The following is a 17,997-nucleotide window of genomic DNA, read 5'->3' on the forward strand; positions in this document are numbered from 1 at the left end:
ACAAAAACGAGCCCAAAGCAGCATCTCTCTGCTGCAGACTTCCTAGGTATTAACCACAGTCATAAAAAGAAAAAAGGACTCCTTTAATTTTTGCACAATTCTTTCAATTGTGTTGTCAGCAACATTGTCTACTGAAAATCACTACTTCTTTAAAATTCAGTTTGAATATAAATTTTATCCTAAATCCATTTGGCATTAAACTGTGTTCTCCTGTGCATACTAGTGTCTTTTATTTTGGAGCTTTTTCTCCCCTTTTTTTTCACATATATTCAGCTCCTTTTCTAGGTTACATCTCTCAGAATGTATTGTGATTTCCAATTTGACAAATGCCTTCATCACAGGAAACATGAATGACATACAGAAAGTTTGATGAGCAATACTGTAGAAGACCAAAGGCATCACAAAAACTAGGATGACAATTCTTGAAGTCTCATCACATCGCAATCTATTCAGATGTGACTTAGTATCAGACTGACTCCAAACAAAACATTGCAAAGCTTCTTCACGAGAATTTTGTTTAATTTGTTTTTTGAAGGAGAATATACTTAAATTTAACTTTTTTGGTCCCAATTTGAGATTACAATGTTAAGATAGCAGAATCTTCCTTGATATAAAGAACCTCCTATCAATTTCTATTCCTGTTCTGCTGAAAATGTTTTCAAAACATAACAGAGTATTTTCCTTTCAGACTTTACTCCTGAAGTTACTCTTTAGGGATTTTCTGACCACACTCCAGACCTATGGAAGAAATTTCAACAGTCAAAGAAAACAGGATTTTTGTTACTTTCAGGGCTGAAATGCTACTTTTTACTTCCAGAATTGAAGCACAGGAAGGAAGAGATAGATGTCAAAGATGGTTTTAAATAATTGGAAAGATTTGAATCTTTTCAATTCTGGACTGTCCCAGAGGCCTACAAAGCCTTCAGAACAAAACACGACATCCAAAATGGCTTGTCATCAGAAAAATATGATTTATCAAACTACATTTTCACTACTGTAAAAATTACAGTCCCATGCTTTTGAGAATGAGCAAGCAATGCTACAGTGAGATACACAGCACACTTTTGATTCATTACCTTGTAGGAATTATGCAAAACTCTTGTCTAAAAACATAAAAGTAAAGAAGATATTTTTAGGACTAGATCAGACACAAAGACTTGGAAGCTTAAGCACCCAACTCCAGTCTCATTATGGCTGAAGTAAAAAGGAGGAGCAACCCCTTTCAGTATGCAAAAGCAAATTCACAACCTAAGCCTTCTTTGGAGCCTCTTGGAACAAATTTGTTTAATTTTGTAACATGGTGAAGTTCACATTTTAGATAGGAGGAGAGCCTACACTATCAACTGTGTGATGTTCACTGTTAATTTTTGTCCAGTGCCAGTCTGGGAAAGCCTTCCCCACCCACGTCAGGTGACTGCTAGATACTACCTTCGCCCTTCTTAGCAACTAAGGAAGATGTGGTGAGACAGACATATGAGGCTGACAGGAGATGATAAACCTACTGAAGAGTTTGTCATTTCCTATTTGTGATCTCTCTCTCCTATTTAATTATTATGCAAATGTTGGTTGAAGCTGAGGGGAAACAACCTTAAACTGCTCTCAAATATTTGACTAGTTTCTGCAGGATTAACATATTCCTTCAAATTTGATGGCTACAGAACATAAGGCAGCATCAGACAAACAAAGGAAAGGCTTCCCAGTTACACCACCACAGCAAAGTCACAGACCTGTAACGATGTTCCTGATGGGTTTTACAAGGGCATTGAAGGCCGAAACTTCAGGCTGCCTGTGTTCCCACATAGGCTGCCAAATAACAAGGCCACTAGCCAACCGAAATGTCAGGTCAGACTCCTAGAAAGACAAACAGGGGCCATATCACACAAGGTCACACAAAATAACGTTGTTGCCAGTCTAAAAGGATTGTCATTTCTCTGATGCACAGCTCTTACAACAAATTAGTGATACCATGTGCCGTTCAGTGGTAAGCGTATGCTAACTCAAGGGCCGCTGACACTACTCAGCAGACTTGCTCACCAGCAAATCTCAGCAGGATCAAGGTGCAGGTATGCACTTTTACTTGCCCCAAGGTCACATCTACATTAGAAGACACTGATGTTGGTACAGTCCAGCTATCCCCATAAAGCAAACAAACATGGTAAAAAAAAAAAAGTAGTTTTGGCAGCATAATTATATCTGCACCACCATCTCCTGTTGACATAGCTCCACATGCCTCAGCGGTTGAAATCGGTGATGCAGACAGAGCTAAAGGGACGGCAGGAGCTGACAGCTTGTAGCTCTCCAGCCCTTCTATTCCCTACTCCTTGTTAGTGCCGTCTCGGCATAATGAGCTCACAAATCTTGTTATAAACTAATCTTGTTTTTAATTACTATTTTCACTAAGGAGCACCTTGCAAGGCTTTTGGAAGTGGTAACAGTAACACGTGTTGCAGTTTTACTGTGCACTGCTAGCTTTTGGTGACATGCCAACACTTTTATCTACAGTTGTTAAGTTACAGGATTACATGCATCCACCTCACCCCCCCCAAACACTAATTTAAAAACACATTGCTAAATCCACAAATCCCCTCAGAAGTTAGGCAATCCATCACTTAGGTCTGCCTATGCAAACATGTATCATCTTCCTTGAGCACATGCATTACTTTAGTTATCTGATTAGACAGTATTCTTCCCCCGAGACCTCTACCTCTGTGAAACACAGTGGGGACAAGGCTGACTTAGCCAGTTACATGCCTCATTTACCTCATCTTTTTTTTGAGCTTTGCTTTGATGACAGAAATATACATGTTTTCATGGGCTTTTCAATGTTCATCACTACAGTATCTCAGGGATTTTCAAGGTAAACCTGAGTTATTGTTATTAACCCCATCTTCTAAATGGGAAACTACATCCCAGAAAGATTAATATAAAAAAATTGGAAACCTAATCTCTAATAGCCAGGGTCTACTTCAAGTTTAATTTAATTTATTCAAAGGGCAGCCCAAATTTGTGTGTAGCACTGGGAGGCATTTAGCATTTCTTCCTGTCATGTCCCAGTTGCTTACAGAGAAAATGTGGAACTAGTAAACAATTATGAAAAATTTGGGCTAAATAAATTGAGCAACTAAGAATCCAGCAAAGAATCTAGCTCTCCAGGCCTGCTTTCACCTGCCTTAACCAAAGCAGATATCCTAACCCAGATATCCTTAATCTCCTGTACTTTCTTATCTTCTTCAACTGCTGCACCATACAAGGCAGAATTAGACCAGGTAACAGCCTCCATCACTTCATGACTTTATAGACCTTTTCCAAGCACCTATTCTCCAGAGACAGTTTCTCTTCTGAGGCCCAGCTGGAAATGTAAAGGCTAAACAGCAGCCCTCCAGAGAGGCTAAAGACAAGAGGCAGGAGTCAGAGCAAGCAGAAAATGTCTCCTCACACCACTCTGCAAAGCTGATGCACTCAGCATAAAACCAACAGAGGCACCCCAGCAGAGAGGAAGCCTGAAGCCTGCTTCCAACTTCAGAACAAAGGAATGCTCAGTTGTGTTTGCCACTGCCATGCTTACACTGCTATCACACATGCCTGGTAATTAGCATCAAGATGATTAGTAATGACAACAACAAACCCCAGTGGCAGCCCCATGGTGGAATCCCTGAAAAGCCAGCAAGCTGCTTCTGAGCAGTGGCTGAGAATCACTGGACCAAGCTAAAGCTTGCAATCCTTTCTGCAGGTTCCAGGGTCCCAAAGACCTCACAAGGGCCACAGATCTTTGACATTCCTGAGGGCTCACTTTAGATTTATTTGCCTTTGTGTCTGCCCAATGCTGTGGTGATTGTTCATGTCACTGGAAATAGTTCTTCCTGATGGCAGTGGTATTCTGCCAACTTGTTAAAACATTTCCAGTGGTCACCCAGTGGTCACTGTAGGCTGAATTAATTAGCAGTCACAAAGACAGAATAATTCTTTTCCTGTTCAGAGCTGTCTCCACACAAGTATCCCATCAGTGCTCCACTTACTTTAATCCTGTGGACAAGGGGAGCAAAGAGGAACACAAAGAGCTCCACTGTGGCCATGGAGTTCTGGAAGAACTTCCTTCTGTTAGTCTCCTCTTCATCATTTGTGGTGCTGGGCCGGGGATGTCCTGGTGATCCTTGGTTTTCAGCCTGGTGGATAAAGGCGCTACTGCTCCCTCCCCAGCTAGAGCCTCTGTCTCCTCCAAATCGATCATTGCTGCAGTCCTGAGGTGCCTCCAGCAGCATCCAGTGAAGAGTGTGAAGAAGCTTTGTTTCAGCTACGCCAAGCTTATCCTGATGTCCTGGATGGAAAAATGCATCACAGTATCTCACAGGGTTTCCATTAATGGTACTGTTGAGACTTTCAGAGCCACACAGGAAACTGGGCATCCAGCTTCCTGATAAGCATTTGAAAATTAAAGTTCTGCCATTAAAAGTATTAACATTCTGTTTCATTATGTTTGAAACCTCCTAATTCACAAGTCTCCATTTACTTTACAGCATTTGCAATTCAGACCCTGAAATGTCAGTTGCAGGGCAACTCAATGCACAGACATAGAGTGCTCCTAAAAGATGCTGGCTTGACAACCTCATCTGTTTGACTCTATTGTATAAGACAAAATGCAGCTTAGCACTGTGAGGTGCTCAGCTGTCCTGGTCATGTTCCCTACCTGCATGTCTCATGAAGCAAATTCCTGCTGAAATCAGTAAAAACTAGTAAAAGAAGTTACATTTGGACCTGGCTCTATTCTTATTATCTGCTGAGAATCACATGCATTGGTCTGAATAAAAAGAAGAAAAAACCCCCTGAAGATATTAAACGTACCTGCTGCAATTGGCCACTGCAGCATGCCTTGAAATATGTACTCCTTCAAGGAACCCACGCCTGCTGGGTGGTAAGACCTTTGCTAAAGTTAAGTTCTATTATCTCTGGAAAATAACTAGCAAAATATTATTGAACTACTTTGATTCTTCAGCTCATCAGACCATTAACTTCACTGGGAAGCTCTCACAGGTTACTCTGCTGTAAATGAGAACAGACCAAGAAAGGTAATCCACAGAATGTACTAACTGGGATTCTAGGATTTACAATATGTTGGCACTGTGAGCATCAGTCTGTCATATTTTGACTGGTAACTTCAGTAATGGAAAAACAAACTCACGTGAGCACTAACCTAGCTTGTTTCGGTTGGAGAGCAATGTTGCGGTGCAGTGCAGCACATGTGGGAGTGCAGCTTGGACAAGTTCCCAGCGAGAAATGCTCTGGATGGCTTCAGAGAGAGCTGGAGAAAGGCCATGCAGCTTGTTCTCTACTAAAACTCTTTCAAAAGACTAAAAGTAAAAACAACAAAAAAGACACTATATATCTGTTTCTCCACATACCTTCCAGTACATTGAATATTCTCTTTTAAAAAAGCTGTAATTTGTAATGTTTCATTATATAACTAAAGCACACCTTATAATATTTTTCCTGAAAGACACAGACTGTAGCTAAAGCTCACCAGACATATGGACATACTTGGCTAAGAAGTGAATGATTCACTCAATATATTTTCAGTAATAAAAAAGAATTAAAGCAAGTATTGTGTATATTAGTAAGCGCTGACATCAAGCCAGACTTACAGTTGTGTTGGGCATTAATGCGGCAGGCCAGTAATACCGCTGGAAGTCACAGGAGCTAATGAAGCCTGTATTTGTGGAGCTGAGAGCTGGATATTATTCTCACACACACAAGCTCTTTCAGTTTAGTGTAACATAAAGGGTGACCCATTAAAGGTACATGGGCCTTAGGAAATGTTTTCATACCCTGCCACAAAAAATAACCAGTGTACAAAGATTTTGTTGAGTCATGATGTAATGGTTTTGTGAACATTTAAAAGACCTGATGGCTGCAGCAAGTTCATTATTTCCTCCTCAAGCAACAAAAAAATAAGACTATCTGCCTTTGAAATGTCTAAGGAAGTTCCTTACTGCTAGTTGCTCCAACCATTCCCGTAAGTTCTCCATCTGAGCAGATGCAGAGATCTCATTATAGGTCACAAAAGCAGTTACATTCCTTCACTAAAGTTCCTAAAGTGAAGACATACATTACTGATAATGCATGTCCTTGCCATATAACAGCTTAGACTCCTTGATACCTATTTACTCACAAGCTGTTTTACCAATTTTATCAAGCTGTGGGCAAACAAGTAACCTGGCATTCATGACCCAATGGATGCTTCAAATGCCCTCACTCTAGATTCATAAAGCTTATCCTTCAACACCAGTCAGATTTTTCTTGCAAAATTGGGGAGGTAATATGAATAGAATTAATTACAAAGAAGAAAAGCTAAAAAGGGCAGCAGTCGTAGCCTAGCTCCGCTAAATGACCAGACACTCCCCGGTGTGGCATGCTAGCCAGTGGTAACATGCACTCTTCTGCATACCCCAGCAGCTGTGCACATTTGTTCTCCGAGGTCGTGGCCACACTCACAGGTGTGGGCAGACATGAGCTCCTCTACCGAGAGCAGGATGCCCCGGTGCAAGCACAGAGCCGCACCAGCGTGGTGTAACAGCATCCCTGTAACAGCTCTGCTCTGATCAGCATGAAGGCAGAGAAATGAACATCTACCTGTACTTACAACCAAAGACAGAAACTCCCCAATAGCACCAGGCATAGACAAAGAGAAGGGGAGGGGGACTGTATGGGCTTACACAGATATTTTGAGGGGGTATTCAGAACTGAGTGTGCTTATAAAGGACTAAGCCTGTAGCAACACAAATCTAACCTGAGGAAATACTGACAATAAACATCAGATCTGCCAACCAATGTGTGTAGAAAGTCACACTGCCCACCTACTAGAAACTCCAGGTTCTAGTCAGAAAACTCAACAGACTTTACGAAGCAAACGCTGAAATTGGAAGGCCTTAGATGTAATGTGTGGATAAAAATGCTGTCTTTCTGGGGATTAGTCAAAAATAACGTGCCATGGATTAGGTTGTCAGCAATGTGTATTTCTTGGGACCAGGATCAGATAAAATGTCTACCAGGGAAAGAATGCCTCAAATCACTCTTAAGCGATCTGCTGGGGGCCACATTGTCTACAAGGGAAAACGGTCTCCTGCCATTCATTCCTACCAGTTCAGGAATGGGGGGAACATGAAGGGATGGACAATGCTTGGAAAGCCTTGGCAGGCTGAGGAGCGAAGTACTTCTTGTAATGTCCAAGTATTCTACTCCGTTCAGGAACTACGAAGTCATCAAGCCACAGTAGCAGTCCAGACCTCATTAGTATAAAGAGAACAGGGGTCTAGAACAACTATCCCAGGCAAGGTTACCTCACAAAAGGGGGGAACAAAGCAGCAAAGTATCCCCAGAAACCAGACAAGAGGTGCAGTGTTAATGCATGGTTACAAACAACACAAAATCTGAAAAAGCCAGTGAAAACCATGAGATTTTATTTATTTCTGTCAAAATGACACAGAGTACCACTTCTTATTTGTTGCTCCAGCCCCACACTCCCATCTCTACTCATGGATCAGCTTTGGGGCTCACTGAAGCCTTTAATTCAGCCAAGTCAAGTCTTTGCACCAGCCCGAATGAAGCTCAGCACAGAGGTAAGTAGTCTCCACCAGGCTAGTGAGCTAATCTGGTTCACTAACCTGGTAGAGACCATTTACCTCTGCCTGCCAACCACCAGTGCTGACCTAGGCTTATCAAAACAAATCACTTTCGCACCTCCAGTAGAAGAGCCAAGCCATAAGCTCACACTTCAGTAGGGTGACAAAGCTATTCAGTTTACAGAGCAAGGGGAGGGAAAAAAAATCACTGGGAGCAGCAACACTCTTCTGAAGCATGATGGAAGACACAATGTTGCCCTCCAGATTTTCATTCAAGGTCATACATGTACTTCAAGGGCATCAGGGAGAACACCCTCCAACAACTCCCTTCTGGAAGCTCCAGCCCACATTCTGCAAACTTCAGAAACTCAAGAGGAAGCTAAGAAGTCTGCCATTATGTCTTCAAATTAGGCTTGTATTCACCTCAACATTTTGGGTTTCTGAGCCACATGAAGCTTTTCCTACATGGTTAGCCCCCAGATTCCTCTGTTCTTTCAGAGATCAGAAAGCTAAATATATTTCTGTGCCACAACAAACGATTAGCTTTTGGAACAGCATATGTGATCACAAGCATCTGAGACAGAAGTACTGTGTGTTACCAGGAAAATGGTAACACAAAGGCATGGGGAAGTATGGGAACCACTGACTGTCCCTGTGTGCTATGGACACTGGCTGGTACACAACGGCCACTACGCATGTATTGTCACCACGGGACCTAGTCGGCATCTGTCCCCACACTGATACCTCTCACGAGCAGCCCAACAACAACAACAACAACAACATGCAGTTCTTTGGACAGGTGTCCCACGGGTTGTGCCTGGAGTTCTCCAGAAAGGTCCAGCTCACAGCAGCTTCTGCCTACACCAGACATTGAAGATGCAAGGCCCTGTGTTAGCATTTGCTCCTGTAGAGTCTCCCTTTTTGAGTCTGCTATGGCTCTACTCTCACTTTCAGGACCTGCTACAGAGAATATACAGACATTAAGATGAAAGGCCTAATTTTCACCCTACACGAACTAAGCAACTGCTGCTACAGCTGAGAGGCGTTACATGCTTCAATGAGAAGGCTGAATGAAAATGTCTGAAGTAGGCTACCTGTAAGTCAGTCAGTGAATCTTGTCATGCTGTGGATATGTCTGGAGCGGCAGTCTCAGGGCTGCTGCTTGGCTAAGAAAAGAGTTACCTACTTACAGCAGGCTTGTGCATGCCTGCAACACCCCACGCGCCGAAGGAGGATAAAGAACACCTGCCAGGGTGTAGTGAGGGAAGTCAGCATTATGCCTTGGCTGGAGAAAGGGCAGCCCCTTTCAGCGGTGTTCTCTGTGTGTGTGTTCAGCTCCCTCAGGGCCACTTACACAAACATTTTTCCTTTTAGCCTGATGATGCCATCTGTTTTCACAGGGAGTGGCGGTCAGTCCTGTCTGGCTTCCTTCCCACTGCTGCTGTTCTCCTTTTACAATCTTCTCCACCAAGAACCAAAGGCGCTATCAAACACCTTGTGACCAGGGTCAGCCTGTGTGTCACTTTGCTGCTGGAAAGGGAACAGGTAGCTGCCTGAAGAAGCCTAGATAAGCAGTACAGGACAGATACTGGCTGGGCTTTGCTGTGGTTTCCTATACACTTTGCTCAGGTTGTATGACCGTCCCCTGCTCTAAGTGGAGGGGAGCTGTACCTGTGGCAAACTGCCTAAGACAGCAAAGGCTCAGCCAGGGCCATAGCCCCACTAGACAGCCAGGACCCTGGGAAGCTCAGCACCCCCCATTCCATCCTCTCAGGAGTGCCAGATAAGCTGCAGCCCTCCTCCAGGGAAGGAGCCCTAGAGGATCTCACTTGAGGAAAAAAAAGAAAAAGCTAGGAGAGCAAAGCACAGTGCTTAAGCCTAGTCTATGTAGAGAAGGACCCTGGCAGAGACACAGAGAAACTGTTAGTGTTTCTTGAACCAGACTCCTGTCCTTGGAGGGAACCTCACTGCCCTGTTGTTCCAAAGCTCAGGCTGCATCATGGTGGAAAGCAGAGACCTCTGCTAAAGTCTCTTCAGACTGACTAGAAAGAACTTGAAATGCAGACAGACAGTATTGCCACTCTGGGGGAGGTCCTCTGAGTGGGAAAGAGTTCCTGGAAAGATCTAAAACATTAATCTAGGAGTTCATAGAACAAGGGATGATAAGGCTCCATTGTTTACTAAACATAGTAAGACATTGACAAGCAATGAAACACAGATGCCAAGCCCTTTATTTACAGAAGATTCCCATGTTCAAAAATTCAGTTTCCTGTAACCATGTCCACTGGCTATATAAAATAAAGGTGGCCTCTTTTAAAACTGTTCCATATCTATTCTTTAATAATTCACAACAACAAAACATATTACTACATTTGCAAAAACAAGTAATAAAACAGAAAAGAGGTAAACGTTGAATTTGCAGGATCCTCCAGAAAAGGTTTAGGTTCTGCCATGCCCAATGCAATCCAGGGTAAAACATATCCTTGAGACCCTTACCCTCACCCCCAAAAAAATGCATTAGCTTTTTACAGCACTCACATACATTCCTGTGAGGTCATTTATGGCTTTCACTCATGCATGTTAGGCATGACATTGTTTCGGGGCAGAAGAGATTCAGAATGGGGAGAAGGAAGAACATCAAATCCATACTGAGGCACAAGAGCATTTAGACAGTGTAAGACAATCTGGGTGGTGTGGTATTTATCTTCATGTTAAGGGCTATTATTCGTGGACCAATTGAAGTCAGTGTGATTGTTCAGGTAAGGGAAACAAGGTTATGAAAGGGCCAGGTTTTTCCTCAAGGATTGTGGTATAAGGCAAAGCTCAAAGAAGCAATGCAATCTGGTCTTGCAGACCAGATGCTGTACTCACTGAATCCAGGCCTCCAGCATCTGCTTCCTCAATGCACAATATGCAGCAAAATCTACTGCAGCAAGTTTAGAGCCAAGAATAGTAATAGAACACTGCACAATGTTGTGTCATATGCATTGTCAGACAGTTAACAGCCTATAGACATGCCTGGAACAATTCTGGCTAGACAATTTTAAAAGGACAGATCATATAAGAGGCACACATTATTTTTAGGCACTCTAGTCAATAAAGTGGTGTTAGACAGTCAGCTTGAGGGTTCAGAAGACAAGCCAACTACCTGTCAAGTCCCAGAAACCCTGTCTCACCCATGCACGCAGCACTGGATAATATGGAAGTATGGATGTGGGCAGACGTTCCTGTACACTGGCAGGGATAGGAAACTGATGAGCAAAAGAAGGTGTCAGATGCAGTAGCTCAGGCTGCATCCCATCAATTGCTGAAAACTAAGCCCCACTTTTGAAAGATTTCTACCACAACTTAATGATTATGTTAGAAATTGGAGAAGAATCAAGTTCTCCTTCACCCAAGGGTGGAAATGTATTGGATCGTCATAAAATGTATTTTTCCAGAGCTTCCTTTTCCTTGGCTGAAGTGTGTGATATATGTTGTCTTGCAGTTAATTTTTGTTTGTTGTTTCTGTTTTAGTTCGTTTGTTTGTTTGTTTTTTACACTCAGTAAATTTTGATATGTGCTCATAGAAGAAAGGTGCTTTAGAATCAGCCTGGGGGACACAGATGAAGACCTGATGCCAACAGGACAGCATGAAGCACAAGGAAGTCACAGGTACATCTTGGAGAAAACACAGAGAAGGAAGCTCTGTCCCTCTACCCAACAGTAACAGACATGAGCTCACAGATGGGGCCACAGCCTCAGATTACAGGTGCTTCAAGCCATGGCACCTGCACACTGCTGAGACTCCTAGTAAAGGACATCAGGCAACAAGCTCCATTTTCTACTCTCTGAATTACCAGGAACTGTCAATGGCATAAACCAGTGATGATGCTTTTTTCTCCATGTGCCAGAATTACGATAAATTTTACTCACCAACACACTAAGCCAGCAGCTCTCTAGAGGAATTTGGTATCTAGCAATGACCCTGAAAAATTTATGGATTTCTTAGAAGAAAATTAGTCAGCAGCAGCTAGGACTTCTCCAGCTTAATACCTTGTGAGAAGGGAGTCAGAAAATTGCTGCAGAGAGACCTAAGTACTTGATTAAGGTACACGTCCAGACTAAGTTTTTCCAGTCTGTCAAGTCTGGCTGCAACTGCTTAATGTACTTTAAGTCATCCAAAGATCAGCAACAGTTCAAGGAATTCTGAAATTCCCTACATACCCATCTTATTTGAACTTGCTGCATGCCTTCCCTTTCTCCTCCCTTTAGACGGTAGCTTGAGGTTTAATTCAAAATAAGAGTTATTAGTATCTGCATAATAACCTCTTGTTAATTATGCTCCTAAGACATGCTCCTTCTGTTTTCTAGTAGAGGAGGTATTTCCATCTTGCACAATGGAAAAAGTATTGTTTAAAGCCTGCTAGTAATGTTTAGATTTTCAATATTTTAAGTCTGAAAAAAAATCACTAATTGCAAACTGAGATGATATCAATCTCATCTGAAAGCACATACACACATGATGAAATACAAGTTTAGATCCAGATTGTTGTAGCTCAGTCTGCCCATACCATTATTTACTTTATTTGATTACTAATATCCAAATCAACATGTTTTTGTTGTGTCTAGAGATGTACATGATATCCAAATTCTCTAGATGGGAAAAGGTTTCAAATCCTTCATGTGATAAAAGTACAAAATTAAGCTGAACGGACTAAATCCACTTCTGGCGTAAGCTGAGAAGTTTGCTGAACAGCCACCATGGTCAGATCAAGTTGCATGAAAAGTTACTTACTAATACGAGTTGAAAAAGAGAAACGTACATACCACACAGGAAGCTTCATATTGTTTCCCCAGTTTAGGTCTTAAAAATGCACTGAAGGAAGGGAGAAAAAGTGTTAGAGACCCAGAACTTCAAGTGTGGATTTTGCATAGTTATTTTTAGGATTTTTCTTACGTCAGAAGGTTGGAAAAAGGCTGAGAAACTTAACGTAAAGGAAGACATAAAGGCCAAAACAATGTTCAGATACCTGTTGGTGACATCTGACAAATGCCATTACCTTTTCTAGAGGACAACAGTACCCATGCCGGTATGCCAAGAGGGAGTTAATCCACCCTCAAGAAAAGTCCTGTTCCCCATGGATTAAATCTTCCACCAGACATTTTCCACCCATTTCATCCCAGTGAAAGATTTTGAATATATTCTGTTTAAAATGTGTTAAATCTTACTGAACTTTGCCTTGCCTCTATTTTAAGCCAGAGATCTGTTTGCCAGTTTCGTATTAAGTATTTTCCTCCACAACTGCGGATGTGGAAGGCTTATGACGAACTGCAGGCCTCTAGCCTGTAAGCAGAGAACACCCACCCTCTGCTGTCATTCCCCTCCAGAATGGGATCAGAGTTAAATATTTAAAAAATTAATCAGGTCACCTTATTACAGCATTTTTTAATTTATTTTTTTCAGAGGACACTGAAACTGTGGAATAAAGGGATTTTGTGACTGAGGCCTTAAATCAGAGCCACAACCTTCAAACCTTCCAAACTACCCCCCACAGCCCCTGCAATGTTTTCGGTTTAGAATTCTGTTAAGACAGGAGCCAGACAGGATTCAGAAGGAACATAAAGCCCCAGCCATACATTCAGCCTGCCCCTCACACATCATTACTCTCCAATCCAATGAAATAAAGTGAGACTTTGACGTGTCTGTTTGCATGCTGACCTCTCAAAGCATAGATTACACTTCCAGAACGGCCGCAAATACAGATACGAGCAAAGCTGCAAGTCCGGTGCAGCCCTGAGGGATGCTGCTTCTGGTGCCAGAGCTCCGGGAGTCTTCTTACAAGTGTAGGGGGGTGATGACGGGGAGGGGGGGAAAGGTGCGCAGACACACACACGCACGGATGTTTTAAAGTCACATCAAGAAGCTGCCTGGGACTGCCACCAGGTTAAGCTGCCCCCAGTCCTTCCCCCACCCCCGGTACACACAGTTTGCTCTACAGTGAGTGCAAAGAGAACAGCTTGTTCCACGCCTTGGCGTTTGCAGCTGCAGTAACCGCCGCCTCCCGGCCGCTGGGCAGCAGCAGCTGGCCCGCCCCCCCCTCGCTCCCACTGCCCTGTTGCAGCCGTACCCCGAGTACCCGGGCTGGCCGCTCTCACCTGGTTTGCCTCCACAGGAAGGTCTGGATGGGCAGGGGGATGCCGCGGCCGCTCTCCTGCTCCTGGCCCTCCGAGCTTTTCCTTTTCACCATGATGCCGCTGACGGCCGCCGCTGCCAGCCAGGCTCAGCAGACGCACCAGCCGGGATCTCCCATGGCCGCCTCTCTGCTCTGCGTAACTCCGTGCCCTCTTCCCTTCATCCTCTGCCGCCCACCCCCTCCCTCCCCTCTCGCACCTCCCGCCAGCTTTGCCGGTGCAAAATGGCTGCAGAAGGCAGGGAGGAAACTCGGGGAGCGAAGATGTCCGCGCCGCTCCGCTTCCTCCTGCCTTCAGCACCTCCCTCCCTGGACAGCGCCCAGCTCCCGCCGCGGCCCGCGCCCGCGGAGGGCGGCAACAGGCCCCGGCCCCGGCCCCGGCCCCGGCCCGCCCGGAGCCCCGCCGAGCCGCCGGACAGAGCAGCCCAGCCGGGCAGCCGGCCCCGGCCCGCCCGGAGCCCCGCCGAGCCGCCGGACAGAGCAGCCCAGCCGGGCAGCCGGCCCCGGCCCGCCCGGAGCCCCGCCGAGCCGCCGGACAGAGCAGCCCAGCCGGGCACCGGGGCGTCGGGAGAGCGGCCCCCGCCCGCCGCCGGGAGAAGTTCAAACCGGGCGGAGTTTCCGCAGGGGCGGAACTGCCGGGGGCCCGCGGAGGGGCTGGGCTGGGCTGGGCAGTGCCTCGGCCGCGGGGGAGCCCAAGTTCGCGGGAGCCCCCGAAGCGCCCGACACAGCTCGGAGCGCGGCTGATAAACGGGGAGATACTCCCCTATCTCGAGAGGGGGGAGAGAAGGGAAGCGAGTAGTCAACCCGCTCTGAAAGTGAAGGTTGGCGGGAGGTCGGAAGTTTGGGGTAGGTGTTCCATGGGCTTTTCTGGCACAGAAAGAGTTGAGACAGAGGTGGAGAGGATGGCGAGTCCCAAAGCAGATTGACTTGTGTTTTCCAACTGGACACCAGAATGATTTGATCAACACACAGCTATACTTGAGTCAGGCTTGCTGGACATATTTCTCAGTCACTGTTAGATTAGCTCTCCTTACATACCTAAGGATATCAGAAGATAGTATACTATTACAAACAATTAATAGAATAAAATGAAAGACCAATGCAAGTCCGCCCTTACCAATCAATTTTTCACAAAAACTTGTGATATTCCATTGCTGAAAAGATTGCAAGTTTGAAGAGAGACGCTCCAACAAGTCAAGGCCATATTCCTGCCTTTCAATCTTCCTACTTAAGATTAAGCACTTAAACATTCACCACGGTCTTTCTTTCCTGGAACAGGAGCTGAACTGATCAACACCACCTACTTCTTTCCTTATGAATACTCTGAGAAACAGATTTGCTAAAGATCCAGTGCCACTACTTCGATAATCTGCATTTACTCCTACCTGGGATAAGGTTTTTTTCTGGTGCCCTACCCAATACTTCCTCACAGTGACTTAGGCTGGTCTTGATCTTCAGTCATGGAGAACAGGAGCCTACGTGGCCCATACTTTTCTGAAATCCCCCTCTTGCACAAAAGGAGTATTAAGACAGTTAATTAGAAGGTAATCCATTAAACAAAACCTAAACAATATGTTTACAATCAAAAAGTTTTAAATAATTAAAATCATGAATCTATCTGAGTGCTGAAATGCTAAACCAGTTGGTTTTCTTTGTCTTGTCTGGTGGGGGTTTTTACTAGCAGTAACTTTTTCTGCTGATGCACAGATGTAAGGCCTTTTTATTTGAAGGATTAGCTTGCTCAGACAGGAATGGTTTTAATTACTCTCTTCTTTCCTTCAATTGGTGAAGTCAGACAGGAAAAAAATAATCTTGATTTCCAAAATCTCATGAGAACCAACTACAGAGAGAAGATGGTGAAAACAAGTTACTTCTAAATGCAAGATATATATTAAAGAAGTTTCCCTGTTCCACATCCCCTCATTGGATCCAGGAATTTTTATACAAAGTCTTGTTTGGAAAGCATATTTGAGTTTTAATTCTTGCCAGCATGCCTCTTGACAGTCAGAAGTGAAACACAATGCAGTAGGAGTGATAGACTTCTTTTTAAACAATTGCTTTTTCCAGGCCTGTAACATGTTATGAAATTACTGAATGCAATGGCATTCACTGGTTTCAAAGCTATGCAGGCAACCACCACTGCTGCCCCTGAAGAGAGGCAGCCCCAGAGAGCAGAGTTTGGAAGCTCACCAGCAGCACTTCACTGAGCCTCCAAAGGGGAATCCAAACATCCTCTCTTCAAGTCAAAAGAGGAGCAGGAGTGGAGCACACATGAGGCAAGTGCACGTCACTGTTAACCATCACTCAGAAAGCAGGAGGACAATATACTAGTACCTCTACCTGACTTTGTTACATCCTTGAATGATTCTTTAGGAGAAACAAATAGTTTTGAAGCATTATCTTCCTTACTCTTTCTTTGGCGTAGCCAGCACCCTGCCCTGTCACACAGCCATTAGCAAGTGGAGCTCCGGTAGCCCAACAGACACGGAGAGGAAACCGCATAGCTACTACTCCGTAGTAATCAAAAATGGAACTGCAAATTGAAGTTCTAGTCAAACCAGAGTCCAGAATACTGCTCTCCAACAACATGCAGCCACAAAAGACAACTAAATCCCTCTGTTTGTAGAGAGGTTTGACGTTACAGAACTTTTGATGCAAAACAAATCAGAGAGCAAAGAAAAGATTATCTACAGCTGGCACTGTCGTAACAACTGCAGTCACAAAGGTGCAGATTTTCCAATCCAGCCAGGCTGTGACCAGCACTAAACCCAGGAGGTGGCAAGGTGGTTTGTACTAGTTTGACAGTGGCTAGAGACCAGTTTTGTTCTTGCCTTGTTTTGGAGACTAACACACACCCCCACCACAAAGGGCTCACAAAGCTGAAGTGGTCTGTACCTACACAAGTGAAACAGCTTGCAGCTTGGGGATTGCAAGTGTAAAGAAGGAACTTTATGGCTTGGAAGATTTTACTTATCTCTATACTGAACTTCTGCTTGCAGCAGAGACTTTCAGATTTGCAGTCAGCATATGTCTGTACCTAAATACTAACACTGCAGTGGGTGCTGCAAAGAAAAAAATCCTCCAAATCAGTCCCCTGCTTTCCCTTATAATGGAGATAGACAAGAAGTAAGCACACTCTTCAGGGAGGTCATTACAGTAGGACAGTAAACAGCAAGGCATCCTGAGAATTCACCTGTGCTCTGTTCACTGGGCTACACTGGCATCTGGAGCTGGCACAGAAACACAGGTCGGTCTGCCTGCCAAAAAGACCAAGACTAGCACAGGAAGGCACCACTTTCAGGAAGCAGGCATGGGGCAGAGCAGAGATGGCATCATTAGCTCTGCTGTACTCCAGCCATTCCCAGCCCACCTAGGTGCTTGGGTACAAAAGATGCCCATGACACTGTTTTTCCATTTTTTTCTCTTACTACAGGCAGCACAAGACTGTTATTCCCCCGCCCCCCCCCCCCCCCCCCCCCTTGCATGATTCTGCTTGATCACTGCTTTATTTATCACACAGTTGTTTTTACACATCCATCAATCCATCATAGCAGGATTCTCAATCCAGAAACAAAACTGGCAGCACACCACAGAGTGGGAACACTCAGCAGAACCTGAGCATGAAGCCCCCACTCTACACAGGAGCACCCAGAGCAGGAGGGAACCGCTCTAAACCTCACTGACTTGCACTTGTTTTCATGCTGATGCTCTCCAAGTCCCCAGCTTCAGTCCCTGCCTCACACGCTCATAATTTATCTGTTATCTTTTTTTGCACATAAAGAACCAGAATCCAAACTCTCAGGAGTACCTTGAGCCATTCTGTTGTGCAGCAGCCTTTCCAAGACCAAAGCTGTAGCCAGCTCCTAGCTGTACACCCCAGGGCAGAGAACACAGACAGTTGTTTGGCACACACCTGAGAGCTTAGTTTTCCACAAGCTGCCAGCAGGCTTTTGTCCTTGGCTGAAAGGACCCATGCTGAAGACCCTTTCTCTCTTGAGACAACTAGTCACAGAAAGTCAGCACTGATGGATGCCACTCATTTTATCCTTTCTTATATGGGTCTGTCATGTAGAAGCAAAAGTCATTCCTTCATTTATCCATTTCTCTTCCTAGGAAGTCTTTGGACCTTGTTAAGTAACTACACTAGAACACAGCAAGAGCATCAGCAGACAGTGTGTACAGAGGGCTATGTCACTGACAGTATTGCATAC

At 44.5% G+C, this 17,997-nt stretch overlaps 1 protein-coding gene across 4 annotated transcripts in view; it reads right to left on the reverse strand.

Annotated features, from left to right (window-relative positions):
- Nucleotides 1-13,941, reverse strand: part of UNC80 (unc-80 homolog, NALCN channel complex subunit) — a 134,880-nt gene extending 120,939 nt beyond the window's left edge. For all 4 annotated transcript variants that reach the window (XR_012633934.1, XM_074910405.1, XM_074910403.1 and 1 more), the window contains exons 1-5: nt 13,752-13,941; nt 12,423-12,471; nt 5,189-5,345; nt 4,017-4,315; nt 1,728-1,851 (exon numbers count right to left, since the gene is read on the reverse strand). Coding sequence is in view for 3 of the 4 variants with exons in the window: in XM_074910405.1 (XP_074766506.1) it covers nt 1,728-1,851; nt 4,017-4,315; nt 5,189-5,345; nt 12,423-12,471; nt 13,752-13,843 (721 nt within the window). In the remaining variant the exon portion in view is untranslated. The remainder of the gene's footprint in view (nt 1-1,727; nt 1,852-4,016; nt 4,316-5,188; nt 5,346-12,422; nt 12,472-13,751) is intronic.
- Between the last annotated feature and the right edge of the window lie 4,056 nt (nt 13,942-17,997).

This window comes from Athene noctua, chromosome 7, assembly GCF_965140245.1.
Source record: "Athene noctua chromosome 7, bAthNoc1.hap1.1, whole genome shotgun sequence".
Lineage (NCBI taxonomy): Eukaryota > Metazoa > Chordata > Aves > Strigiformes > Strigidae > Athene > Athene noctua.